This window comes from Brienomyrus brachyistius, chromosome 3 (assembly GCF_023856365.1).
Source record: "Brienomyrus brachyistius isolate T26 chromosome 3, BBRACH_0.4, whole genome shotgun sequence".
NCBI classification, from domain to species: domain Eukaryota; kingdom Metazoa; phylum Chordata; class Actinopteri; order Osteoglossiformes; family Mormyridae; genus Brienomyrus; species Brienomyrus brachyistius.
The window spans coordinates 30,197,010-30,224,838 of record NC_064535.1 but is presented as its reverse complement, the minus strand read 5'-3'; the positions used below and the strand labels follow the sequence as shown (position 1 = coordinate 30,224,838).

Here is a 27,829-nt window from a genome sequence, read left to right as displayed (position 1 = left end):
GTTGTGTTCACACAACAGGAACTCGGCCCTTCCTCGGAGGCAGTTCCAGAACCCTTTTTTAGTACCTACACCAGAATAAGCACTCCAAACACAAAATATGGGGGAGAAACTTGCAGCAATAAACTTGCTGATTGGTTGACCACAAACACGGCGCATTACATAAAAGTGCAGAACAAGAGATGCAGTCGAGCAAAAACTGAGCAGATGGATTTTTTTAATTTACCAATTACATTTAATGCATCAGTTAATACACTTTTTTGCTTGTTTCTATATTTATGCATTGTAAAATATGATCACTAACCAATTTGCTTTTGTGTAATACTTTTGTGCTGGTGGTGAAACACTTATCCAGTGCTTATTAGCAGAATAATGTCACATAATTTTAAATTTTGTATAAACAAAAGATGGACCTGCTGAATAGATTTAAGAAGAATCATGAACATGTTGTGGGTCATATAAGTATCGTCAGAATAGAAACACTTGCGAAACAAGGACATAAAAAAAAAACCCCGAAAGAGGGTTTTATTTAGGCCAAGAAAAGAAGGCAAGCCTAGCAGGCAGACAGAGGTTAGGTCAGAAATGAGGTGGTCTCTGTAACAGACTGGGGATCAACGGGAGGGGGAAGACGGGTTCTCCGGAGACTGGAACAGGAACCGGATGGAAGGATGTGGCAAGGCTGGTGCAGCGGGCAGGAGCAGGGCATCATGGCTTGGCCAGGTTAGGTTACTACCCAGGCTGTAGAGATAGAGAGAAAGAGACCAAGGGAGCTTTTCCACCACACAAAGTACGGTACTTTCGGTACTTTCGCTTTTCCACCGAATTCCGGTCAAGTACCAGTACCGAAAGTGCCAAACCAGCTGGGGTACTTCTTTGGTACTTCGGTACTTTGGGGTGGGACTTGCAAACGTATTTGCTGTCGGTTGGTTATGCAAATAGCCTGTAGCTGCAACACAAAGTACAACCGACATCTTTTGAAACACACAGCGAACAGCGAGAAACAAAATAAAAAGCAGTACAAACAAAAATATAATAAAAATGAAATGGAAGGATGGACAAACACAGGCTTTAAACGCCACATGGTTAGATGAACAGATCCAGCGGGATTTAGATGGCATGACTTGAAATAAAAAAAGTATTTGGCGTAATAGCAAGCCGCTTGGAAGAAATGGGGCACACGCGAAACACCGAACAATGAAAATCCTAAGGAGGACTACAGGAAAGTGAAGGATCATAATAATATGTTTAAATTCAGCGAAAGAAATACCGAGCCGCACTTTGTGATGTCAGTCAAGGGCGGTCACTGATAATGTCACTTGGCGCTGGTACCAGTTTTTACACCTCTTCCTCTAGACTCTGGGACCTTGATTTCCAAATGAAATGCAAACTTTACTTTCATATGAAAAGAGAACTTTGGACCAATGAGCACACTCCAGTCCGTGTTCTCCTTAGCCCAGGTAAGACGCTTCTGACATTGTCTCTGGTTCAGGAATGCGACAGTTGTAGCCCATGTCCTGGATACGTCTGTGTGTGGTGGCTCTTGAAGCACTGATTCCAGCTGTCCACTCCTTATGTATCTCCCCCAAATTCTTGAGTGGGCTGTGGTTATCCCTTTTGCGTGAGCACATTTTTCTGCCACATTTTTTTTCTTCCATTCAACTTTTCCATAAACACTTCTTAAATGAGTTTTAAGCACAGGGGGAAAAAATAAACTTAAACGAACATGAAATCACCAGTAAACTGGTTCTATTTATTCAATATGTTATATAATATATACTGTGTTTGAAAACCTTTCAGCTGTAGGGTTTCAGGACATAACAGCCACTCTGTTAAGAACATTATGGCTTTTTGGTTGCGGGTGTTAGCTTCGCTGCTGCTATTAACACTAATGGCATGTTAGCAAAAACAAAGGGCTGCACACGCCTAACCACGTCTTGCTTGGCGGTCAAAGGCGTTTCACCTTCATTGCTGTGGGATATGGTAGTTCTAGTGCAAAACCACTACCGAAAAGACTGTAAAAGCTGCGCTGGTTAAAATATAAGCGCCCCATCAGATTTTAAATCATAACTTTCTGTTTTGCCTATCTGTCCGTGTCCAGACCCAGAAGCTGTCCCATACAGACCTGGACTGATAGCCCACTGTGGTCCCCCTATTAGTGACCTCTGATGTACAGGGAGAGACTGAACACGTGCATCGTCTTTGTTAGGCTAAGTATACACAAACAAAAGAAAATGGGAAACAGAGAATGGGAAATCATTGGCGCGTACGAACTGGAAGGGAAACCGGCCGCCAGTGTTTTTGTTCGCCTTCAGAGCGTGTGGTCGTGAACAGAATTTTTTGATCTTAACGCAATTTGTACGTGTTCGGAAACGTTCATGATCAAAGGTTCTACTGTATATGGATTTCACGTTTTGAATTGAATTACTGAAATAATTAACTTTTTGATCATATTCTAATTTATTGAGATGTACCTGTAAATAAAAGGTTGTGTCCCATTTTCAATGCAGATGATCCCCTCAATAACTTACAAATAACTAACAAAATGACTTATTTATCCTCCGTTGTGTTGGCAAGTAATTTTGTATTGAATTCTGTTTTGTTTAACCTACAAACTTTTTTTGTGTCTCCCATGCTTATTTAGCATATTTAGCTTATTTATAAAGGTCTCAATTCCTGTTCCTGTTCCTTGATAGTGGCCTGGAGCTACAAAAGTTCCAGGTTGAGACAGCCCAGTAACTTTTAAACCATGACCAGGTTCCGGAACTTCGGCGTGAAAATGCCAATGGAATCTGTGGTTTCCTAAATCAATGCAGAAGCTTATGGCATGCAGTTAGCCATGCATAGACTGCTCTCTGTCTCTGAGATCAAACCACCTTCATTGTTGTAAAAACTGTGGTCCAAACCAGCTTGCTCTTTGAGACAGTGAGAGACTGTCTAACTGAGAAGTTGGGAGAGGAAGTGAGGGTGAGATGGTGAGAATGAGGGAGGGTGCAACAGTGAGAAAGAAGGAAGGTGAGACACTAAGAGAGGGTGAGACACTGAGACTGAGGGCGGAAGAAACATTGAAATAGGGTAAGACATTGGGACTGAGGGAGGGTGAGATACACTGAGCCTGAGGGAGGGTGAGACATTCAGACTGAGGGAGGATGAAACACTGAGAGAGGGTGAGTCACTGAGAAAGTGTAACCTAGACAGAATCTAAGGGAGCTTGAGAGGCACTTAGATACAAAGAGAGAGTTTGAATGAGAATGAATTGTGGGAGTGAGAGATGAAAGAGGAACAAACACTGAGAGACAGTGGTACACCAGGAACCTGCGCTGTTGGCTACTAGGATGCTGCAGCTTCGTTCCCCCGGTCACCTAGGCCAAGTTAACTGAAAGCTGCCTCTTTTCCACTTTGGGAGAAGAAATATATGGTATCCCGCAATGCCTGGGGGCGACTGCATGATCTCAGAGCCCAGAAAGGGAAGAGCAGAGAAAGGGCAGCCAGACTGTATATAGGGGAGCTAACAGTGTTTCAGTAGATGGATGTGAGGGCAGTTTTATCAGCCCACAAATACTGGCTCTTATACATTTTCTGTTCTCTGTCTGAAACACCCCCTCTGGCCGTCTGGGATATCCCATGATTGTTGGTAAGGCAGCTCTGTGCTTTGCACCAGTAGGTCTTGTTAATGGTTTTGTGCTGCTGTCAGAATACCAAGGATGAGATTCGATCATGCCATAGGAATTAAGTGTGGTGAAGTGAGTGAAGGCTTGTGTAGTGTAGAGTGAGTGAATCATCTGAAGAAACTTGTATGGCTTTCAGCTACCCGCCTACATAGTTGAACGTTTTACTGAACTGGTGTAGATGCCGGATCCGCTCCCAAGTTTCAGCGGAAAGTAGCTCCTGAGACTCAAAATTGCAACCCTCTGGTCTCAAGTCCCATCCCCAGGAGGCTGACATGTCATTGTTGCTCACCTTCAGATGCATGATTCAGAAGCTGTTACAACTGTTAACCTTACCTGTGGAAACAGCTGTGTGGGACAGCCATGGTTTACTCTGATGACTAATGTAAACACTGATAAAGAAGATCTGCTCCAGGGCTTCTGTCTATCAAATTTGCCAGTAAGGGAGCGGAATTAGCTTCTATGTTTCCTTTCTGTATAGCAAAATTGAATACCATGAATTGAAAATGCCTGTTGAGGTTTTTCTTAAATAGTCTTTTATTCATGTATAACAATTTAACATTGAAAGGGGGCACTGTAGCTCATTGGGGGCAGCACTATGGTTTCACATCTTATACCTGTTCGACTGCCACCTCCGCCCTGTGTGTCTGGAGTAGTTCCAGTTTCCTCCAGTCTAAAAACACACAGCTTTTCCATAGTGTGTGACTATATGGGTGTGCCCTGTGATGGACTGGCATCTCCTCCAAGACGAATACCTGCCCTGGAAATGGCTTCAGATTCACTGTGACTATATAAGTGATCAGTAATTCAAAGGATTTTATTATCCCCAGAAAAACACAGGAAATTGTAAAGCGAGTGTGCTAAGCTGACATTTTGCAATCAGACCGCACTGTTACCAATGAATTGTTGACTACAATGCATCAGTCTGACTGAGACTTTGATTTGCGGTAATATAGCGAAACTGACTAGCGACTCATCATGTGAGTGCAGAGCTGGTGGATTCTTTGATATACCAGAGAAACATTTGAAGATCATCCTGAGAGCTTCCTGCCACCTGCCCCCAGCCTCTGTGAATTGGGTGGGGCTTAACCTGAGCAGAGCTGAGCCGGTTGATGTATTTCAGCCTCAAGCCACTGAGGATGCTCCTTTACAGAGGACAATACACACGCATATAGATACACAGAAGCACATGCGCACAGATATACACTCAGACTGATGCAGACACACACATATAGACATATACACACAGTCACAAATGCCCACACAGACACACACACATGCAGACTCACATGCATACACAGATGCACACTGAGATAGACACAGAGATACACAAACATACAGTCACAAACACACACACGGATGCACGCACACAGATTTACACTCATATAGACACAGACAGACACACAGATGCACAGACACCTACAGTCAGAAACACATAGAACAATACACACGATACAAACAGTCACAAGTAGATAGATGCACACACACACAACGTCACACACTGACACACACAGTCACACAGATGCACAGAGCACAATCACTCCGGTCTTGCTTTTCGGCGTCACGTCACCATTTCATTATGCTTCCACACAGCAGCATCCAGGCTGGCATTTTTGGGCGCAAAAGATCTCGCACCACATTAGAGGATGTTTGGGGAACTGTCAGATTGAAACGTTGTGTGTTGGTTGATACTTCAGTCTATACAGAGGGGTTTGAACCTCTACTCAGACACACTGTTATGTGTGGGGAGAGTCGGACTCCCGTTAGAGGGACAGTGGGGTGTGCAAGCACTCTGCATTTTGCCATGTTTCATCCACATTCATCATTTTGTAGGTCTCTTCTTGTCTGGTTTCCTATCAAAAACCAGGGATGTGCTATTCTGATTACCAAGGAGCTAAACTAGACAGTGGTTACCAATGTCCACTAACATAGACAGTTCTTACTGATTTCTACTGACAAACACAGCCATCACTGGTGTCTGCTAACCTAGATAGTGGTCACCATGGTCAGCTAACCTTGACAACGGTTTCTGTGTCTGCTAATCTAGGCATTGGGTACCGCAGTCCACTAACCTAGACAGTGCTTACTGGTGTCCGCTAATCTAGAATGCAGTCACTGGTGAATGCTAACCTGGACAGTGGTTACAAGTGTTCACCGTCCTAGACAGCGGTCACTGGTGTATGCTAACCTAGACAGCGCTCATCAATGTACACTAACCTCTATTATCCTCTATTATCAGTTTCAAAAAGCATGTAAAAACCAATTTTTTTTATTTGGCTTTTTGATTGTGGTTACTTTTTTCTGTGTGTTCTCTCTGCTACAGAAAACTCAGTATTCTTAACCCTATAAAGCCTGAGTTATTAAGTAATAGTCAGAAAATTCAAATTTTCAAAGACTGACTGTTTATTGGATGCTTTTAACAATACAAAAAAAAATTCAAACATGACATTTACATTACATTTACATTTACATTTACAGGATTTGGCAGACGCCCTTAGCCAGAGCGACTTATATAAGTGACCTGGATATACCATTTTTTTTGTATCATATTTGATGGTCAACGCCATCCTTTCTCACTTCAAGAGGCACAGCAGAGTCTCCTGAATCATTTAATCAGTGAAAAACTGATTAAAATACATGCAAGGTGTCTGTCCTGACCTTTCTATAGACGTCCTCAACATATCCATCAAACATTTGGAGGTTCAAATGGTACGTTTCTCCACCAGTGCTCTTTCTTTTTCACTTTGCCCTTTTCTGACTGCTCTGTTGTGCTTTTTTTGGACTGTACTGGTGTCTGATTGGGAGCAGCATGGTGGTGCAGTGGTTAGCACTGTTGCCTCACACCTCTGGGACCCAGGTTCGAGTCTCTGCCTGGGTCACGTGTGTGGAGTTTGCATGTTCTCCCCATGTTGTCGTGGGGTTTCCTCTGGGTACTCCGGTTTCCCCCCCACAGTCGAAAAACATGCTGAGGCTAATTGGAGTTGCTAAATTGCCCGTAGGAATGCATGTGAGAGTGACTGGTGTGTGAGTGTGCCCTGCGATGGGCTGGCCCCCCATCCTGGGTTGTTCCCTGCCTCGTGCCCATTGCTTCCGGAATAGGCTCCGGACCCCCCGCAACGCAGTAGGATATGCGGTTTGGTAAATGGATGGATGGATGGGTTTTTGAGTAAAGGGGCAATCCTATAATCCTGACGTAGATGTCTTAGAAATATTGGTATCAAATATGTTACATGTGGCGTTATAGGGTTAATATATTTTATACCTGCTTATTTTTATTTAATTTTGTTTTATTTCATTATTTATTTGTATTTGTATTTTAAATTGTCTGCTTTCATTTAATTGTATTATTTTACTATTTTTATTGTTTAATTTTATATTTTTGTTGTATTTTTGCGGCACTTTCAGCTGCACTTGTATGAAAGGTGCTAAACAAATACATTTATTTATTTATTTTAGTTTTTTTTACTGCCAGTGTATGGTAACCTAGACCACAGTGTACTAGACCAGTATGCAACCATCGTAATTAATGAGTATTATCTAGTGATGGCCATTAAACACAGTAACAATTTCTCACACTACAGAATGCATAACTAAGTCAGTGATGGCTTCGTTCACTCGGAGTGTCTGCTCATTTTCCCAAACACCATTACATCATTAACATAGTTAATGCAGGATGGGTGAAGAGCCCTGCCCAGGTTGTATGCCTACACCGTAGATCACTGGAAATCCAGTATTTGCTTAATGTACTTTGTAGTAATATGGGCTGGACTTAAGTATAAAAAGACTTGCCAGGAATGGCATACAGTATAATTCTGGCATTCAGTCAGAGGCATCTAAGCATATGTATGTTGGAAATAATCTGTGCATTTTCTTATCCTTAACACATTCAAAGGCCTACGATGTGTTGGACAAAGATACCACTGAACAAATGTGTTTACCTGGCAGACTGAGGGTTGAGGTGCTCTGTTACCAACCTCTAGCATGCGTCTTGGGGGGGTGCAATACAGAACAGAACAGAGAACAGAGCCGCCTGTAGTAGGTAATGTGGTCTGTGAAGGCTAACCGGGTCTTTGTCACCCTTGTCATGGCTTCTGGGACTTCCACAAAGACCTGATAAAGCAGCATGGCAGAGTGTGCGGGTAAGAGCACATCAAATAGCAGCATGCCCGCCCTTACTCCCCACGCTGACACCCCACCAGCCAGCGTGTACACCTCCCAGCATTTGATGCAGGTTTCCAAATCCACTACCCCAGTCAGCCACTCAGGGTTACTGCAATAGAATGGAACACAAGCACGGCCTCTCAAGCAGCAGTCTTACTGCTCGTCACCCCTGAGTGGCACTCCTGAGAGTATCTGCTTATATTCCCATACAGGACAGCCCCCTCCTCCAGTAGAGACCCCAGACAAATGGCTGGGTGTGACGACTGTCATTCAGCACATACACACCTCCTCATACAAATCATCTGCACCTTACAAAACACCTTTTATTAATGTTCTGTGTCAGGTAGCAATTCTGCAATTTGATTATTTATGTTAATTTGTCGGGGTGGCATGGTGGTGCAGTGGTTAGCACTGTTGCCTCACACCTCTGGGACCCAGGTTCGAGTCTCTGCCTGGGTCACGTGTGTGGAGTTTGCATGTTCTCCCCATGTTGTCGTGGGGTTTCCTCTGGGTACTCCGGTTTCCCCCCCACAGTCGAAAAACATGCTAAGGCTAATTGGAGTTACTAAATTGCCCATAGGTGTGCATGTGTGAGTGAATGGTGTGTGAATGTGCCCTGTGATGGGCTGCCCATTGCTTCCGGGATTGCTCCAGAGCCCCCGCAACCCAGTAGGATAAGCGGTTTGGAAAATGGATGGATTTCCCTTGTATTCATGTGTTTAAAAGTTTGTACATGTGTCAGATTAATGGGAGGGATCACAGATGTGGACAGAAGTCTGGCTTGTCCTGAATGCTTCTCGTACACAATGTACTCAGGTTTAATGAACAAGTTGTGCCTCCGTGTATTTTATTATTGCTGTGGAAAACTTAATATCAGCATGAGAGCAGCCCGAGGGTTGTACAGGTTGGATTAAATGTACATATTATTGGCAAAATAATAACTTCATGACTTCTGGGATGGAAGACAAATCTTTTTAGAGTAATAACTCTGTCGTTTTTACGTTAAGTATAAACCTCATCTTGGTCACACACCTAATGGCTGGTCCAGCTTTTACTACAGCCTGTTAATGTGCGGTGCACCTCATGGGTAATCCGCACAACCCATGGTGAAAAGTTGAAGGGTAGGTTAGGGTTCTTGGTCATAACTACACAATGTTATATTTTTACAGAATTCAGACCCCCCTCCCCCTTTTTTTTCTTTGCCAATATGTTGTCCTTGTTTTAAAACTTCAGAAGTAATGAAGAGGAGAGCTTGTCATTCTATACAGGGACAGACCTGTGCAATCTGTCTGTTATTATCTTATTATTATCATAATTTATTCAGTGTCAAGAGATGTGAGGTGAAAATTCTGAAATTATTCTGCTATTTCCCTTGTGGGGGTGGCATGGTGGTGCAGTGGTTAGCACTGTTGCCTCACACCTCTGGGACCCGGGTTCGAGTCTCTGCCTGGGTCACATGTGTGTTGATGGGCTGCAGATCGGGGAAGTACACGTGGATAATCAGGGGGTGTGGCACACACGAGTATCGTACAAGCCGGGCATGACATCATTCATATTTAAATTCATTTAATATACATATGAGGATCAGAAAGCAGGTTCAGACAGCAACTCTGGAGCCGTTGGGGGTACAGGCCTTGCTCAACTCTTGCTCGTTACTTTGTTGACCATTTGATTTGACCCTATGACCTTCCTAACCCACAGAATCACATGCCATGCTATGTAGGGCAATATATAAATAATTAATTCAACTGAACATATGCAAACTAAGGATCGATTTTACATTACATGTTTGTGCTGTGGCATGTTGGGAAAAGCCACCTATCATTCACAGCTCAGTGACATTGCAGAGGTCTATCTAGTGATGCTGTTGTGTAACCGTCTGCTTCGGCTATGAAACCCCCCTCCAACACCACCCTAGGAGCCTCCACCCACTGAGCTCCAGCACCTCCAGCTTTCCACTCGATATCTGGGCTGCGGTGCAGACAACACTCCTCCTTTCACTGCATTTCTATCCTCTTTCCGAGATCAAAGGAGAAAGCTACTGTTCTGCATAAATGGCTACACGCTACAGCGAGGAGAATTGCCTTTGCCACGGTTGGCTTTTGTGCCGAGGAGCAGAGAGTCAGAGAGTGGGATAAACTCTGAGGGACATTAGCACAGCCTTCACTTAGGCTAATCCAACCCCTCTATAGTCACAGGAAATAAAAAGCCTTTGAACTGTACTGCCACACATCATTGATTCTGTCAATTCTGTCATCTAACAGAATGTGATTATCCACCATGCTGGTTTGAGGCACTTTGAGGCTATTGGTATGTGTGTCTCAAACATTCTGAAAATGGAGCTGGAAGAGAGGGCAACAGACAGGACAGACCTCCATCACCTTTCACAGAAATGTCTTGGGGCAACTGCAGTTCAAATTGCATGTTAATTGCAAGAAAATGTGTCAGGGTAGATGTTGTACTAGAAGCGACCCAGTAGCTAATCATCTGGCTAAAGGTCCAGATGCCCTCTGTTTTGGAGGGCAGTGTATGACTCAAAGGGTTAAGATACAGTTTCTGTGATCAGAAGGTCTTCAGTTCAAATCCTAGGGTCAGCTGTGTGATGTCACCACAGAATCCTCCTGCTTATGTGAGCATATTGATACTAGAAAAATGCAGGGGGCATCAGTGCTTGTATGGCGATAGGAGTGTTGCCATGGTGACACACATTCCCTCTCCGAGGGGGCTGCGGTCCCTGAAACACCCTGGTGGGGGTGGGGATGGGGGTGCGGTGATGTGGTACTGGCTGGTTGGACTTTGTCTGTAAACATAGCAGCCTGACAACCCACCCCCCCACACACACACAGGTGACAGTCTTTTGTAATGCTACTGAGAATTAGCCTTGAGTAAAAGGGAACCCCCCCCCCACCCCCCGCAGTGAGGTCTTTGTTGCAGACCACAAATACTAAAGGCGAGTCACATGAGCTCAGTTTTAGTGCATGCTCTGCTTTTAGATGCTGGGTTTGTACTGCCATGTGCCATAACGTTAAATTTCAAGTCTAGGTTTCTCTGGAACAGGTGAGGCCAAAGTCAGGTGTCTGCATTTTAGACAAGTGATTCTGCTCAGGGGGGTAAAAAAGTGTCACCTTTGTGCAGAGCGCTACTGTTCCTTTGATGTGCCCCAGATAGGTCATGTGACAGAATGAGATACATCTGGGTGTCCTCTGTGCCAGCTGTCCTCGCCACTGGCCCTGCTGCCTGAATGAGACGTATCTATGGGAGTCCGCCTATGTCTGTCCAACTGCAGCCTCAGGATGAACTAAGCAGGGCTAAAGAGCGTGCCAGGAACATGGAGATAATAAAGTCACACATAGAAACTGTCTTCTGCTCTAGAATGACATTAAGCAAAGTCCCTCTGCTCAGAGTGTGTTTCTCTAACCGTGCCCTCTCCATGACAAATGATGTTCCCAAACCCAGGGATGCAAAAGAAAGGCAGATTTTAAAATGACACGTTGCTTAGAATAATTGTTTCAGTTATCTGCCTGAAAGGTCTGGTACCTCAGCAATCTGCATTTAATATGATTATTGGCATATTTCCCTTTTTACATATGAAGCTGATTCTCATTAAGAGGCACTTGCTGCTGTTGAGCCCTAGTGAATTTCTCCACATCATAGCTGATCACAGTGATCCCCAACATTGCAAAGTTGGGGCTTATAAAGAATAGCGAAAACAGGTCACACTTTTTGTGTTATAGTTTAATAAACATTATTGGACAACTCATCCACGCCTCTGGGTGATCTCTTCTCATCTAGGAACCGGTGGAGTCGGCGTACTCCAACACAGCACAGACACATTTTGGCATGATGCCTTCCTCAGTGTGCTACTGGCACTGTGCATTTCTAGTTTAAAAAGACACATCCCTGCTGGACAACCAATGATAATACAACAGGTGTCATAGGCATCATCAGGGCATCATTAGACCACACCCCAAATGAGTGGTGTCACACCAGATTACTGACAAAGTATACAAAACATCAATGATCATCTGTCATCACAAAGGATAATATCACACCGGTACATATAAAAAAAAAAGAGAGACCACAGCACAATTTTTTTGTTTCACGCATTTCTCGAGTTATGGGTCTGTAAATAATATATATTTTTATTGAAAACTGCAGCCTGGCTCTTCTCTGTTTCTCATCAATGGAGGGCTTCTTCCTTGCTTTGTGGGACTTCATTCCTGCTTCTAGGAGCCTGATACAAACTGTCCTAGCAGTACACTTCATACCTGCACTTAAGACAAGTGATTCTGTGCTTTATTTTAAAAGATTTATTAGTGTGGGCATGTATAAAGCTTTCTTTCTGTGATCACGTTGTCACAGACAACACAGTTAAAGCATTTGTAATTGCCCTCCGGTATCATGAGGGGCAAATGCTACACAGGTTTTGGAGAATATGAGTGAATGATGCAGACTCTTAAATTCAAAGTCCTTTCATAACAAAACCATGGCGGAGTTTGGTTGGAGCTTACAGTGATCCCTGATACTTCACACTGCAAGGAAGGAGCTCGCAGTGATCCCTGAGATCCTCACACTGCAAGGAAGGGGCTTGCAGTGATCTTTGAGATCCTCACACTGCAAAGAAAGAACTCACAATGATCCATCATTCCTCACACTGCAAGGAAGGAGCTCACATTGATCCCTGTGATCCTCACACTAAGCTTAGCATATTTTTTGTCTGGATCTGGGCATGTACCAAGAAGTGAGGTTTTCTTCAGGATTAGCATGGTGACCTGTGTTCATAGATCCCTGTAACGGAGTGTGCCCGAGCAGATAAGTAGGTCAGAGCAGAAGGATAGGCTGTTGCACAGAACTCATCAAGAAAAAACTTTTCCTTTATTACTTTCCTTTTAGGCTACCGGCAGGACAAAACGCAGCACAATCCCATACATCCTCTCACGGCAGAGGCAGCCCCTCCCACTGAGCCATGCAGGATCCATTTAATATGCTAGGCAATACCATTAATCATCCATCCATCCATTTTCCAAATCACTTATCCTACTGGGTCACGGGGGGTCCGGAGCCTATCCCAGAAGCAATGGGCACGAGGCAGGGAACAACCCAGACCATCGCAGGGCATACTTACACACCATTCACACACACAGGCACTCCTACAGGCAATTTAGCAAGTCCAATCAGCCTCAGCATGTTTTTGGACTATGGGGGGGAAACCAGAGTACCCGGAGGAAACCCCACGACGACATGGGGAGAACATGCAAACTCCACACACATGTGACCCAGGCAGAGACTCAAACCTGAGACCCAGAGATGTGAGGCAACAGTGCTAACCACTGCACCACCATGCCGCCCCTACCATTAATCACTCCACAATCAATCACTACCAAACACAAGTCTTTACTATTTTAAACATTTCACCTGCACGTAATACCCTCTAAAATCAATGTATTACAGCATAAAAACATCAGGTAACATGACGTGAATCCAAGAACAAAAGTACCATACAACCCCCCCTGCTCCAATGTGCTCTCCCACCGTAAAGCGCGACCCGAGCACAGAAAACCTTCATCCTACCTGGGCTCTGGTTTCCTGGAGCTCCCTGGAAGACTAGCCCCATTAACTTGCCACAAACAAAGCCACAAACCAATCCAATGCATGCCCTAGCATCTTCTGATCCTAATCAGCGGAAAAAACGCTGATTTACAGGGACAGACGTGCTGCGCTCTGTCACAATCCCCTTTCAGGCATTATTTAATCCAGAAACCAAACATAGTGATTGCTGACCCTGAAATGCTCAGGAAGATCATGGTGAAGGACTTCAGCAGCTTTCCCAACCGGACGGTGAGTGTGTTGGAGGGCAGGTCATGGAGAAGGTGTCGGCACGACCTTATCGGGCTTGCTGCATCTTCCTGCTTATGCTCACCTTGCCTGAAGATGGGCAGATATGATAACACCCTCAGAGATGGCTGAAGCTTCCTTCACTTTAAACCAGAGGAAAGCTTTCATTTAGTGAACTTAATAAGAGCCCCCTGTAGGCTGTTAATGACTCACAAGATGCTGGTTATGACCTCATTCAACAATGAGGATTCTCATTAATATGCTGAAGGTGGACTTTATCTGATCGCTTTCAGCCAACCCAAGCACATGCCAGTAGGCCTTCCTGCTGGTAATCGATTTCGTTGACAAAGCTAGTGCTCTCATAAAATTTGCAGACCACAGCAGGGTGGATTTCAGCACTCAGAGCACTCTTCTCCTGTTCAAACCCCCTCCAATGGGTGCAGCCCAGCTTTTAGCCTCAGCATAGAAGCCCTCTGCGTCTTTCCCTAGTCAGGTACCTTCTGTAATGGAGCTAGAGCTGAGGACTTGCTCATTGACTGTAGGTATGAGAAGCTGCTGTGAAATTCACTAATTAAGTTAATGAGCAGGGTAGACAATGTCTCTATGTCAGCGGTGAATACAGGCCCAGCGGAAAGCTGATTAGTCCCCGGAGTATCCCCTTCAATGTCACTCACAGATTCAAAACATATCATTGGCTTAGGATAAGGTGGGGTCTTCAAAGTGAATTGTGGCCCCTCTTATGCCCCCCCCCACCTTAAAAATCCTAGATTTAGTCCTGTTTCCAGTCTAACTGCACTGTAACCAATGGTAATGCATAGCAGCACCTCCTACACCAGTGTATGAGATTAAAGGTCAGCGAGTTGTCTGGCTTTTGTTGCCAGTCTGTTTTGTGTCAATGGGGATGGTGCAGTCAGGCTAAAATCAATACAGGCTTTAATGGTGCTGGCAGGCCTGATCTCTCACCTGTCTGATATACGGTCCCGGAGGCAGTCATTACAGGGCCAGGCTCAGATCACAGTACTGCCTTTTACTTGAGGTATTTTCACTGTGAAGGGCTGGCAGCCCTCGGTCGGACAGACCCACACAGGACTTCTTGGATGTTACAGTTCTGACTTTCCGACTTCCGTGACAGACAGGCGTAGATGGACTATGTCAGAGTGAATGATTGTTAAGCAATCAAGTATCAGTTCTTTATACTCTTTATGACTCCTCCTGGTGAAAATAATTCCCTGATTCTCTGAATTAAGTGTCATGTTCTTTTGAATGGGGTAGAAATCTTTCCTAAAGGCTTCTGGTATGTTTTGTTGCAAAGAGGTGAATCTCTTTTATTTTATTTTATTATTTTATTTAACACCAGTCTCTGATAATTACTTTCAAGAATAAATGACGTCTTTGTGGTGCATCCATGACACCAGTTTGGGGAACTCCTTGTTGTCAGTACAATGACTTGTACTGACCCATTTCAGCCAGCATGGGTCTCATACAGGATATTGATGTCTGGATACATGCTGACTAAATTCAGGGGCTGCATCCTTCGAACGAAGGTGAATCCTTTGCAAATTGGCAAAAGAAAGACACATTACCAGGCCTCACTTGAAGAAGCCTCCAAAATGGGACAGCCTTGTTGCACCACTGAGATGCATTCAGTCTTCGAATGTAGCCTTAGCAGGACGCAGTAGCTGAATTTGGACACGGTCGCTGTTGTAATAGGTAGGTATTACCAGCCCAAGTTTGCCCTGTCCCTGAAGATTGAGAGCCATCCATTGATTAGTGTAATTAAGAAAACATTATTGGTTATGAGCTTTAGAAAATAATTTGAGTGTTGAGGCCAAAAGGTCAGAGAGAGAGAGAATTATGGAACCTGAATAAACACCCAAATTAAACTGATCATTTTAGTCCTCTACAAGTAGAGTGACCAGATAATCCATGTCAGGGAGGACACTCTGAGCTAGGACAGGAATTGTAAATTACCATTCCAATTAAAAGGACATGGATTTTACTTCAGCACTGAGTTCTTGCTGCGTGCTGATTGGTCAGTCTCCTATAATCACGCATGTGTCACTAATGCTAATGTGAAACAGCTGGATGAGTCTTTCGGTCAAGGAAACAAACCAGTCAAAGCACAAGAAGAGCTGAAGTGTTTAGTTAAGCATAGGAGCCTTTCAGTTTGAAAGTAGTTTTGTAAAAAATAAAGTAGCTCAAAGTGTCCTCCCTGACATGGATTATCTGGTCACCCTATCTACAAGAGACTTAATTAATCCGTTTCCTGCTGGTCTCTAAATCTTAGCAGTTTTGCACTGCCATGTAAGAACCCCTGGATGGAGGCTGTCTGGAAACAGGTTTGGAGATTCCTTCTTCAGTTTTTGCAATGGAGGGAGACAAGTCAGGCCAGCTCCCAGGAATGTGGCGGTTCTGCTGTGTATATTATGGCCTGCCTTTCCACACACCACTGCTTTCATTCCTGGGTCACAACAGGGGCAGGGCTCCAGACCAGACCGCAAGGCCATTTGATGGGATAAGAAAACCCAAAACCGCCCAAACAGCTCACTCCTCGCCATCCCACCGATGGGGAAGGTTCTGGCCAGGCTTGTCATCTGCCAGTTCCAACCTCACCTGAGCAGCCCCGTGCACAGTGCCACCTGCAGGTCACTGTGGAGATGTAGCCCAAGGCTGCCAGGACATTAGCATCAGGCAGAGACGCACCATCTCGGGTACGCACTACATCAGGCCCCTTCAGGCAGAGCAGGGAGAGTGGATTGCATCCATTGTCTGAACTAAGTATGTGCTCTGGGCTTTCCAGACACACTGCTCCCTGCATCAGCAGCTTTTAAACGCTGCTAGCCTCCTTAACATTCCACTCCTCAGACCCACGGGGTCATCTTTTTGTCATCGTGCTCAAGTTGTATCGATTACTCCCTGTTCAGAAGTGCCCAATGCCCCCTTCCCCAATACTCAATTCAGGGTACAGCAAGCATAGACTCATATTTTTATCTGTCTTCTGAAGACGCGACTGGCAGAGTTCCTCTGTTGCTGAAAAACGGATTGCAGCCGTCAAGAGATCCCAGGTATGCTGAGGGTGAATGGCACCCTGGGATGCTGCCTGTCTTTACCATCTGGTGTCAGGAGCTGGTTTCTCTCCATACAGCAGGCCTGAACTGGGCAGTGCTTCCATATCTGAGAGCCAAGGGAAGATGAGGGCAGTGGGGTCGATCACAGGTTAGCCATCGTAACCAGAGAGTTTCTGTAACTCATAAAAAATTTACTTCAGGGGCACGACTTAATAATAAAGCATTTGCTGTCCTGTGTGATTGTATGAGGTAAACAAATAAAGAAAGATGAAAGGAAACATGTTTGTCCAAAGTGTATGCCTTTGTGTATCCAGTCTCAGAAAGAAATATTCACCATTGATTAAATGACTTTCCCTTCCTTTTGTAGGCTTCTTGTAGCAGTTTGGGGGTGAGGTATATCTGGACCCAGCAGTGTGAGACTGACCACACCTTTGTAACAGTCTCAGTGATTTGGGAGCACTTTTGAGATTCTGTATATTTTAGCTGTGGGTGGAGCTGTTTAAATGTCATTAGTGTGCTTTTGCAGGACTGCTGTGAGTGTCTGCGGTGTTGGTTGCTAATGCTATCCTCCCCTTTCTCCACCTCCCACAGGAGAACAAAGCTGCCACCAAGCCGTTGAGTGATTGCCTGCTAATGCTGAGGGATGAGTGCTGGAAGTGATTGCGGTGCATCCTCACGCCATCCTTCAGCTCTGCCAAGCTCAAAGAGGCAGGTGGCCATATCTCTTCAAGAACTCATCATCTCTACACCATCACTACACAATTCTCCATCACTATAGCATCACTATACCATTCTGCATCACTACACCATCACTATGCCATTTTCCATCACCGTACTATCACTACACCATTCTCTATTGCTATATCTTTGCTACACTATCACTATAGCATCACTACATTATCAGTACACCATTTTCCATCACTGTACCATCAGTACTCCATCATTGCATCATTCTACACCATTCTCCAGTGTTAATTTTGATAGCATATTTTCATTTAGTTTTAATCCTTTGATAAAAATATTTTATGATTTCTTTTTTAGTCTTTTTTTAGTCGTTTTAGTCTTAGTATTTATTTGACTAAATGTAGTTACTGTAGTCTATTTCCACTCCAGATTCCTGAAGGAGACAGCAACCCTTGGGCCTTCCCCTGGATCGTAGAGGCACCTCCCATATACACAAAATCATAATGTTATTTCACTCCAGCTTTTGGCAGCTAAAATACATTACTTACATTTTAATCATGACTTGTGATTTTATATATCTATAATTTTTGGTATGTATTCTTATTATGGTGGGTGTCTCATGTAATTTTTAATTTAAAATAAAATCTGTAAAATCCCTTTTTGTATTTTGTATTTCATGGTTTTCCATTTCAGGAATTTGCAAAAAACTGCAGTGCATAATGGGTAGGATCTAAAGCCTGCCTGATGTCCTCATCCGTCTGACGACATACATCAAGATTAGGAAGGTGCATGCTTGGTTGCGTTTGTTGGTCCAGAAAGTAATTCAACATGTTTTAAAATAAAAGTGGGGCACAAAAGAGGAAGGAAAAGTAAAAAATAACTTTTTTCAAGTTCTGTTCTAATAGGCCGGTTTCCCCCCACAGTCCAAAAACAGGCTGAGGCTAATTGGACTTGCTAAATTGCCCGTAGGAATGCATGTGAGAGTGAATGGTGTGTGAGTGTGCCCTGCGATGGGCTGGCCCCCCATCCTGGGTTGTTCCCAGCCTCGTGCCCATTGCTTCCAGGATAGGCTCCGGACCCCCGCGACCCAGTAGGATAAGCGGTTTGGAAAATGGATGGATGGATGGATGTTCTAATAGGCTATTCTGTTTGTTTGCAATTTTGCCATGTAGGCTACCTTCTGTGATGCCCGACTCGTCCGCTCCTCGTGTGTGCCACGCCCCCTGATTACCCACGTGTGCCTCCCTGATCGTCTCCAGCTGTGTCCGATTACTTTACTCAGTCTTGTCTTATTTAAGTCCTAGTCTTGCTTGTCTCCCTTGTCCGTCATTGTGGTTATGCTGTGGTTTGTAGGGTATTCGAGTGATTCATGTCTCCTGCTTTCTGTTCCCTTAATAAACCCCGAGTTTTGCCCCGAATCCGACCTGTCTACTTGTTCCATACCTGCCAACCCGCACGATCGCCGCTCAGCACGCCCTCGATCGTGACACCTTCATTAAACTGCGTTTTGTTAGACTACATATTTTGGGATGTTTTATGTTTAATTGTAGTCTTTGTAAATATGTATATAGTTTAGCCTAACCCAGCCACTTAACGGAGCAAGCTAGCTCAACCAAGCGCCGGTCCCAAGCCCGGATTAATGGGGAGGGTTGGCGTCAAGAAATAAAGAGACTGTATCTTCACTGCATCACTCATGTCAAAATGTGGGAAATATGTGGTTGTATAAATAAATGCGTTAAAGCAGGTTAATGATTGTGTGCTGTCTAAATTGTATAAAAAGTTAGGCTACATGACATTTGAATGGGCTATACCCGGATGCATGGACGCATTATGAGAATAATGACGTCGCGTGCACACTAATTAACCTATATACCCTGTTCACTAAGACAATACACTGTCATGTTTGCAACAGCAATGGATGAGATGGGCAGGCAGCTGGAGGTGGAATTTTTGTCCTTGGTAAAACTCTGACGGTCTCCACACTGGTAACGACGTTGTTTTCTAGGTATAGCCAAACAAATCTCCTCCTTTCTGATAAGGCGTAGAAAACGCAATTTAGCCACTAAAACTTTACTGTTTTTGTGAGGGACAGTCGAATTCTCTCGTTAAGTTTTTTGTGTTCTTGCACCCACACTTTAAAACTCGTTTCAGCGCCGCTATATATATGTCTGCGTGTGTGTGTGTGTGTGTGTGTGCGCACGGGGGGGCATCTGTGTTTTGCCCCGGGGCCTCATGTGCAGTTGTTCCACCACTGGACATACATTTAACTAATGAAGAACAACTCTATTCATAAATGGCTTTAAACTTTATCATTTAATTAAATATAAATAAAACCAAACTTTAGTCTCAAACAAAATACATGCATATTAACAGATCTCTATTCATATTATACGATAAATAAATAAACTCAACTGTCATCTCTCAGAAACCTTATTAATAGATTGCCATGCAATACGGGACAAAGGGTGTGGGAGCCGGAGAATGGGGCAAACAAACAGCTAGGGTTTTATTCAACGAAGACTGAAACGGAAATGAACAGGATCATGGCAGAATTGCCAACTTTGGTCAGCTGGCTGGTGTGAGAAGTCAGCATGTGGATTTATATGTATGTAAGTCTTGTAAATAGTCTGCAGGGTTTGCAAACTGCTCATCTCTGTTGATATAGCTCATTTTAGGTTTAGGTTCTCTCTGGGGTCTGAGGCCTCTCTGCCACTGTCGGGGTAGCCTGTCATGCCTTGACATTTTAAAATATTTCACCTACCTAAAAAACATTTATCCCAAAGTGTTACATGTGCTTTTATTCAGCACCAATAATCTGAAATCACTTAGAATGTTATTCTATTTTTTGTTAAAATCAACTTTAAACATATACTTTTCAAAAACCTATTTTCAGACATGCTGAGAAATTGTAAAAAAATCACATTATAAACTGTGATTTGTCGATACAGAAATCGATAAATATGATGCAGTGCCTATGCAGAGTTAACAGACATAAAATAATTCACTATTATTAACGCTCTTACGATTAATTAATTATTAATCGTCTTACGACGATTGCATCGTCGAGCGCGTATCTTTCTCATGTATTTCAGTTTATATCTCGCTGAAATCTTTATGTAAAATCAAGAAAAAAGACTGACTAAATCCGTAATCTGTCCTCTTTCCAAAACGTCCATTGTCGGAAGTATTAAAGTTTTTAAAATTAAGTTAAATAGGCAAAAAACAGTAAACCATGTCAACTTTCTTTGTTTTACTTGCATGGGGGGGGCGTGTAGTGTTGCCCTCACCTGAAGATCGCTATTCACGTTCTAAATAGCCGCATGAACAGCGCTATCATGAACACAGGTATGACATTCGCTGCGGAAAGTGACAACACTGGCGCAAAGCTTCAGCAGCAGAGACGTATGCGTGTGACATATTGTAGCCGATCAGTGTAAACACTACCCAGACATGTGCTCTTGTTTATTTCAATCACAATGGCCGTATTCACATATTTCTTTACCCAATTCCAACTATCGGATTATCATGCTATTATCATGCGAATAGCGCGATTTGCAAGTGGGAGGGCAATCAGAGCTGCTTCGAGGCCCAGGTGCGCAAGTCAGTCACTCTTGTTGTTTTTATTTTTAAAATGTTTATATGAGGAAAAGTCGTAGAGTCATTTAAACCAGCGTTTCTCAAACGTATTTGTCCTGGGAACCAGTCATGTCAGGCCCTTGGGGCTGCAGGGCCCTGCATAAACGACCGCCCCCAACCCCCCACGGATGCGTATCCGCAGAAATAGATAGATAGACAGACAGACATTATTACTATCATTATTATTGTTATTATTATTTCACCACTACCACTCCACTACTGTTATTATTACTATTGCTATTAGTATTATTTGAGCTTATGCCTATTTAAGAACAATATTAAACATGACCTAACAGGAGTGTTTTGGCTAAATTTGACATATATTATTGTAAATATACAGATATATAGTCATTAGGCTGTTGTTAATATTATCGTTATTCTTCTTCTTCTTCTTATTATTATTATTATTATCATTATTATTATCATTGTGTACCTATGCCTATGTATAAGAACCAAGAAACCCAGTTTTTTTTTTTTTGGGGGGGGGGGGGTGTAGTGGTGTAGTGATTAGCACTGTTGCCTCACACCTCTGGGACCCGGGTTCGAGTCTCCACATGGGTTACATGTATGTGGAGTTTGCATGTTCTCCCCATGTCGTCGTGGGGTTTCCTCCGGGTACTCCGGTTTCCCCCCACAGTCCAAAGACATGCTGAGGCTAATTGGAGTTGCTAAATTGCCCATAGGTGTGCATGTGTGAGTGAATGGTGTGTGAGTGTGCCCTGCGATGGGCTGGCCCCCCATCCTGGGTTGTTCCCTGCCTCGTGCCCATTGCTTCTGGGATAGGCCCCCCGCGACCCAGTAGGATAAGCGGTTTGGAAAATGGATGGATGGATGGATGGATGGGTGTGCCTGCTTTCTCGCCACTAACTGGTCGAAACGAGGAATACACACTGATACAGTCACTCAGAGTTCAGTCTGTTTCTGTCCTTTATTTTCATGGCTGTCAGTTGAGAAAAATCGGTCTCGCACAGATACGTGGAGTAGAAGGGCAAAATTGTTTTAACTGCCATCTCAGTCAGCTGGGGATAGTCCTCATAACATGTCCGCCAGAACTCGGACAGGGACAGCCGGCCGAATCTCGACTGTAACCCAGCATCGCATGAGAGCTCCAAAAGTTTATCCTGGACCACAGGTGGCAGATCGCTCATCTCTCGATTGGCGAACGGGTCTCATACCCATTGCTTTTTGATGAGATGGGATTTCGAAGGGAAGTACGAATCAAAATGATGCAGTGTTTCTGTAAGGTGTTGTGCGATCACTGCGGGCTCCTCCCCCAGATCCACACCCTCATAAGCCAAAGATGACAGACAGCCGAACATGTCAAACACACCTCTGTTGACTCTGTTGGTCCAGACTGAGAGCTTCTTTTTGAAGGCCATGATTTTATTGTTGGCCTGAAAAATGTCACATGCTCTGCCCTAGATTGACATGTTCATCGTGTTGAAATGGTCCAGGATGTCAGAGAGATAGGCTACCTTGATAATCCACGACTGATCTTGCAGATGATCAGCAAGACTGCATTGTTTATTTGTCAAAAAGACCTCAATCTCATGTCTTAACTCGTATACTCTGCCCCCCGTGACAGCTAACGAACCTCGGAGTGCAAAAGCAGATGTACATTATCTGCACCCATTATCTGCAACCCAATTTTGTCAGGTTAGCTATAATGAAGTTCACAATCTGGAGCACTTGATTTAGAACTTCATGCAGTTCTGTGGACAAGCGTTTAGAGGCAAGCACTTCTCAATGGATAATGCAGTGCGTTGCCTGGACTGATGGAGAAACCGCTTTCACCAGAGCTACAACTCCGTTGTGCCTACTGGTCATAGCCGCTGCCCCATCTGTACAGACACCGACACAATGACCCCACAGCAACCCATACCCAGTGATATACCCATCCAGCACGCAAAATATTTCTCCAGTGGTTGTGGTCCCTGGCAGTTCCTTATAGAACAAGAAATCCTCATGAAACTGGCCCTCATGAACACATCTGATGTACACCAGAAGTATGGCTTGGTTTGAAATGTCAGTGCTCTCGTCTAATTGAATGGCAAACCAGTCAGATGCTTTTTGATTTGCATTTTAATATCTGCTGCCATGTCATCAATTCGGCGACAGACGGTGTCATTTTACAGCGGGACCCAACACCTCCAAGCAAGCACTGACAATGGAGGGCAAAACTAGCTTCTCCCCAATAGTGAATGGCTCCTGACATTTGGCTATGTGACGGGACAGGATGTATGACGCCTTTGTAAGTTTTTCATTGTCTGTTAAATTACTTTTCAGCATTTTGGTTTGGGTGGCCAATTCATTGCGTTTTCTTTTAAAGAAGTAATCTGATTTATGTTTTAGATGTGCATGTTATGTTTCCAAATTCTGGCGTAATTTTGATGGTTTTGTAGCCCCGTTATTTAGCATAGCTTGGCACTGATTGGTTTCAGGGGGGAACTATAGCTATAAATAAAACCAAATTTAATGTATGAAATGTCGTAATTTCGAGTGAATGGGTGATGCTTTTTTGCCTCTGGCTCATCCTGTAAGTCATTTGATGGACGCTTCCGAAAGAAAGATTCCAGACTCGCTTGTTATGAACATGCCATGATTTATTGACAACTCTCGTAATGCGTGTGTGTCTGTGAAAAGTTTGGAATGAATGAGACAAAGGGTGGGAACACTGAACATTCTAGAATGCTGAAACAAGGAGCGGACTGTGAAGTCGGAGGCGCAGGGAGGGGCACGCAGTGACAGCAGCACTGAGATCAGACCTGATCTGACAGAATTTTGATTGGTGCAGAAGTGAGGCTCCGCGGACTGGCAGGAACCCTCTCACGCACTGGCACCGGTCCGCGGCCCATAGTTTGAGAAACGGTGATTTAAACGGTTTGCTGAAATTTCTGTCAGATCCAGAGGGATTCTGATTCTGTTACGCATTTGTGTTGCCTCTTGTTCCTGCCCTTGTGTGCGTCACTCCAGCTGCCTCTCATTTTGCTTCCTTGTTAGTCCATGTATAAAAGTGCTCCCCAGTCCTGGCATTAATGCTGATCCTGCTTTTGGTCTGTCTTGTTTATAGGGTTCTGTGCCCAGATGTTTTGATTCCCCGTGATCCAGGATTGCCAACTCTCATGAATCTGGCATGACACTCATGCAAGAAATCTTTTGGCAAAGCTGTAGAATCTTGTGCCTTGACATATCACAGTGGAGTGGAACAGGATTCTTCCTGATGTGATGATTTCCTGACATGGCTAAATTAGTATATTATCCAATTACAAGCGTACATCCAAGTTTTTAAAGTTGCACTACTGTATTAATACTCCGATTTACCTGTTTATGGATATTTAAATAAATTTAAATCCTAACCCAAATGAACTAATAATAATAGCTTTAAATGCATATTATTCTACTTTGCCCATAAACAGTGGGAAATTGTCAGTGTGAAGATGGCCTTTATGCAGGCAGTAATAGGGATTGAGGCCCTGTAGGACTGTACTAGTTGCTGAGCTGGGAGATGATAGGCCGTCACAAGGCTGACTCCCAGGCATCACTTTTAATTAGTGTGGGGCGACCCAGTATGGCTTAGGTCAGAGCACATATTTTCCTGTCTTTAAACCATGACACCATAATTAGCTATAATTAGAAAAACAGGGATATTTTACGGTATGCTACAGTAAGGCTTATCCACTGATCTGATACCTTGAGATGGGAGGGTACACAGGGCTTTGTGGCAAAACCCCTGATACCGGGGGGTGTTGTGTTAGGGGTATATAAAGAACAGACATTGGGATAGTGGAAGTGATGGAGAGTGTGGGGGTAGGGCTGCACTGTGGGCTCATGGTGTACCATGGTGTAATTGGGTTTCAAACCATGGGCCATGTCTCAGTGCCCAGTGTTGCCTCGCTCATCTTAACAATTAACAGCATTGATAAAGTAGCACTGCAGCCATTTCTCCTGATTGCGGGTTCATGTTATGTGACCCTGCTCTGGAGAATCCATGTGCATCTCTCAGCCAGGTTTTGCTCCCATTGGCATCATTAAAATAGCTTGTGGTTGCAGAGTCGTGGACTGGGAACGCACTTTAGCAGATGAACGTTACAGCTAAACAAAATGACACCTTTGTGTGTGTGGTCTTGTATTTTGTTTGGTTACTTATGGTTAAGGATTAGGCTGGGTAAGGTTTAGACTTATTGTAGTTAGGATTAGGGTTATGCCCAAACAAATGAATGGAGAGTCCCCACAATGATAAGAATATATGAACTACGTGCACACATGTGTGTATGTGTATTTCACACCTGTTCTGGTATGTGTGGAGAATTGGCTCTACTGTTATGCAGTTGCTGTGAGTGGACAGGGGCCAGGAAATTATAATGTGTGCTGTAAGGGGAAAAGAGATGAGTCACATGGTGTCACACACACATATATATACAGGCCTATCCAGAGATACTAGGGGGCAGATAGATATACGGCTCTGACTATTACAGTTTGGCATGAAAATAGAGGGACAGAAGAGCCAGACACACAGATAGCAGGTTTGACGGCCTGATGCATCATGACGGGACAAGCAGCTGGCTGTGGACAAGTGGCACTAACAAAACAAACACACAGTGTTTTGGGGCAGAAGCTTAAATGAGATCATTTTCAGGGAATGTTTGTTTTGGGTTGATTTGTGCATATGCAAAGTGAAACAGCTAAAGGCAGGTGATTATTTTGGAAGAATCCGGGACTCATGTCCTTTGAGACGTGAAAAGTGCTGGCCACAAAAGGGGGAAAGGATGCGGGTGGTGTCTCCTCCCATCAGCAGGCCTGCATTTCTTCATCTCCCCAGACCTCACCCCCAAATGGAAAGCAGGCAGGATAGGGCAGTCACTTATATGTAACAAATCACTCCTGGCACATGTGTGTACAGACAATAACAGGGTCCTGAGCTTATTGAAAAAAAAAACATCAGAAATATTAGTGTCTGGTTCTGCTGATGTCTGCTCTCACTCTATACAACTGGGTTCTACGCTCTTACTGTAGGGAGTGTCATGGGGGCCAGGATTAATGGCAGAGCTGTGGGGAGGCTTCTATATGGAGGAGCTGTATCAAATACCCCTAAGAGAGCAGTGCCCTCTGCACATGAAGGATTAACCTTTGGCCTTAAATAAGATGGGACTTGAGTATACCTATTAGCATAGTATATCTGATTTTTTCCTTTTCTTTTTCATGGAAGAGAAAAAAATGGTGGTTTACACTTCCTTTTTTTCCTTGCCCCCTGTGACCTTTTCTAATATTCTGATAAGCTCTCTCCTGCCAGTTTAAAAAAGTGAAAACCTTTCCAAAATCTCATGCGGCATATAGATTGTTTTTTTTGTAAACAGCAGAAGTACGTTTTTAGAGGCACTTAAAATGAAACATGCTTCCTATCTAGAAGTATATTGAGCTTATGTGGAGAGGCAATGATAAACATCCATTCTTTCCATCAAATGGGGAGGGTTTTGCTAACTGAAATGCTAAGTATAAACCTCAACAGCACATAGATTACTTTCCTGTACACGTCATTTGTGCAATGCACCACCATTTAATACAGTTGGCTGCAACTGGTAGACATTCACATTTGATGATTTGTTTGAGAGCCTCAGTGATATATGTGTTACAGAAAATCTGAAGTGCAGACAAAATCATTTTTGGCTGCTGTTTTAATTTTACTGGTTGACAGGAAAGTCATTGCTTCCCATGTGAAAAACTGGAAACAGAAATATTGCTTTTGTTCAGTGCAGCTCTTTTTTCTTGGTAAATTTTATGTTGTCCAGTGGGTACAAAGATTTACAATAACTTTACAGGTTTATAGAACAAAATACAACAGAAGACTATAGTTTATAGTACAAATGCTATCTCTGTGTACAAGCTAATAGCAGGTGCATTATAAAGATTCAGTGGTTTAGAGGTAGTTGAAATGAAATTAGATTCTCTATCAATTGTAAAATGATCATAATAATAACACGATAAATATTAATATTAGTGGATATTTATAAAACAAAAATTGAGTTGAAAATTTGAATGAACAATAGAATGAAACAGGTTGGTGGTGTTGCCGCGATACTGCCAACAATTCACTTGCTTTTAGTCCTGTTTCCTCCCATAGTTCAAAAACATGTATCTTAAGTGAATTGGAGTGCCTTAACTCACTGTATGTGTGAGCAAGCATGCGTGCATACACCCTGCGATGGTCTAGTGCGCCATCCTGGGTTGGTTCCTGCTTCACACCAAATGCAATATAAAATAAAATGTGTGTGTGTGTGTGTATGTATATATATATATATATATATATATATATATATATATATATATATATATATATGTGTGCACATCACACACACATACATACAAATGATTACTAGCTTAATCGTCATATTAATTGGTAGATTACTTGGTTATTAATTCAATTAATACTGACAGTCCTAGACTATTGGTGAACCATTAATATGATTTCCCAATGCTAAATTACAGGAATTGTCCTCTGCTTTGGACAATGTCGTGCTGTCATGCCACAAACTGTCTTCAGTCTCATCTCTGGAGGGAGCTGGAACTCAGTGAACTTGGTAAGCTGAGGTGGTCCTTGTGTCATTTCAGATGGTCCCTCTGATCAACAAAGCCACAGGAACTCTATTGACCAACCTGAAGACCCATGCTGATTCAGGGCTGAGCTTTGATATACACAGGTAAACCTCTCATGTTTTCACACCTTCTGGAACATCTCTCAGACTGGGCCAGTGTGGCTGTATAGTCTGAAGTAGTGGCTTATATTTG

The 27,829-nt window shown here is 43.5% G+C and overlaps 1 protein-coding gene across 1 annotated transcript in view; it reads left to right on the top strand.

Annotated features, from left to right (window-relative positions):
- Positions 1–27,829, top strand: part of tbxas1 (thromboxane A synthase 1 (platelet)) — a 76,259-nt gene that overhangs the window by 19,784 nt on the left and 28,646 nt on the right. Inside the window, 4 exon segments of the mRNA XM_049007871.1 lie at positions 7,749–7,801; positions 13,565–13,661; positions 17,318–17,434; positions 27,653–27,741. Coding sequence (XP_048863828.1) covers positions 7,749–7,801; positions 13,565–13,661; positions 17,318–17,434; positions 27,653–27,741 — 356 coding nt within the window.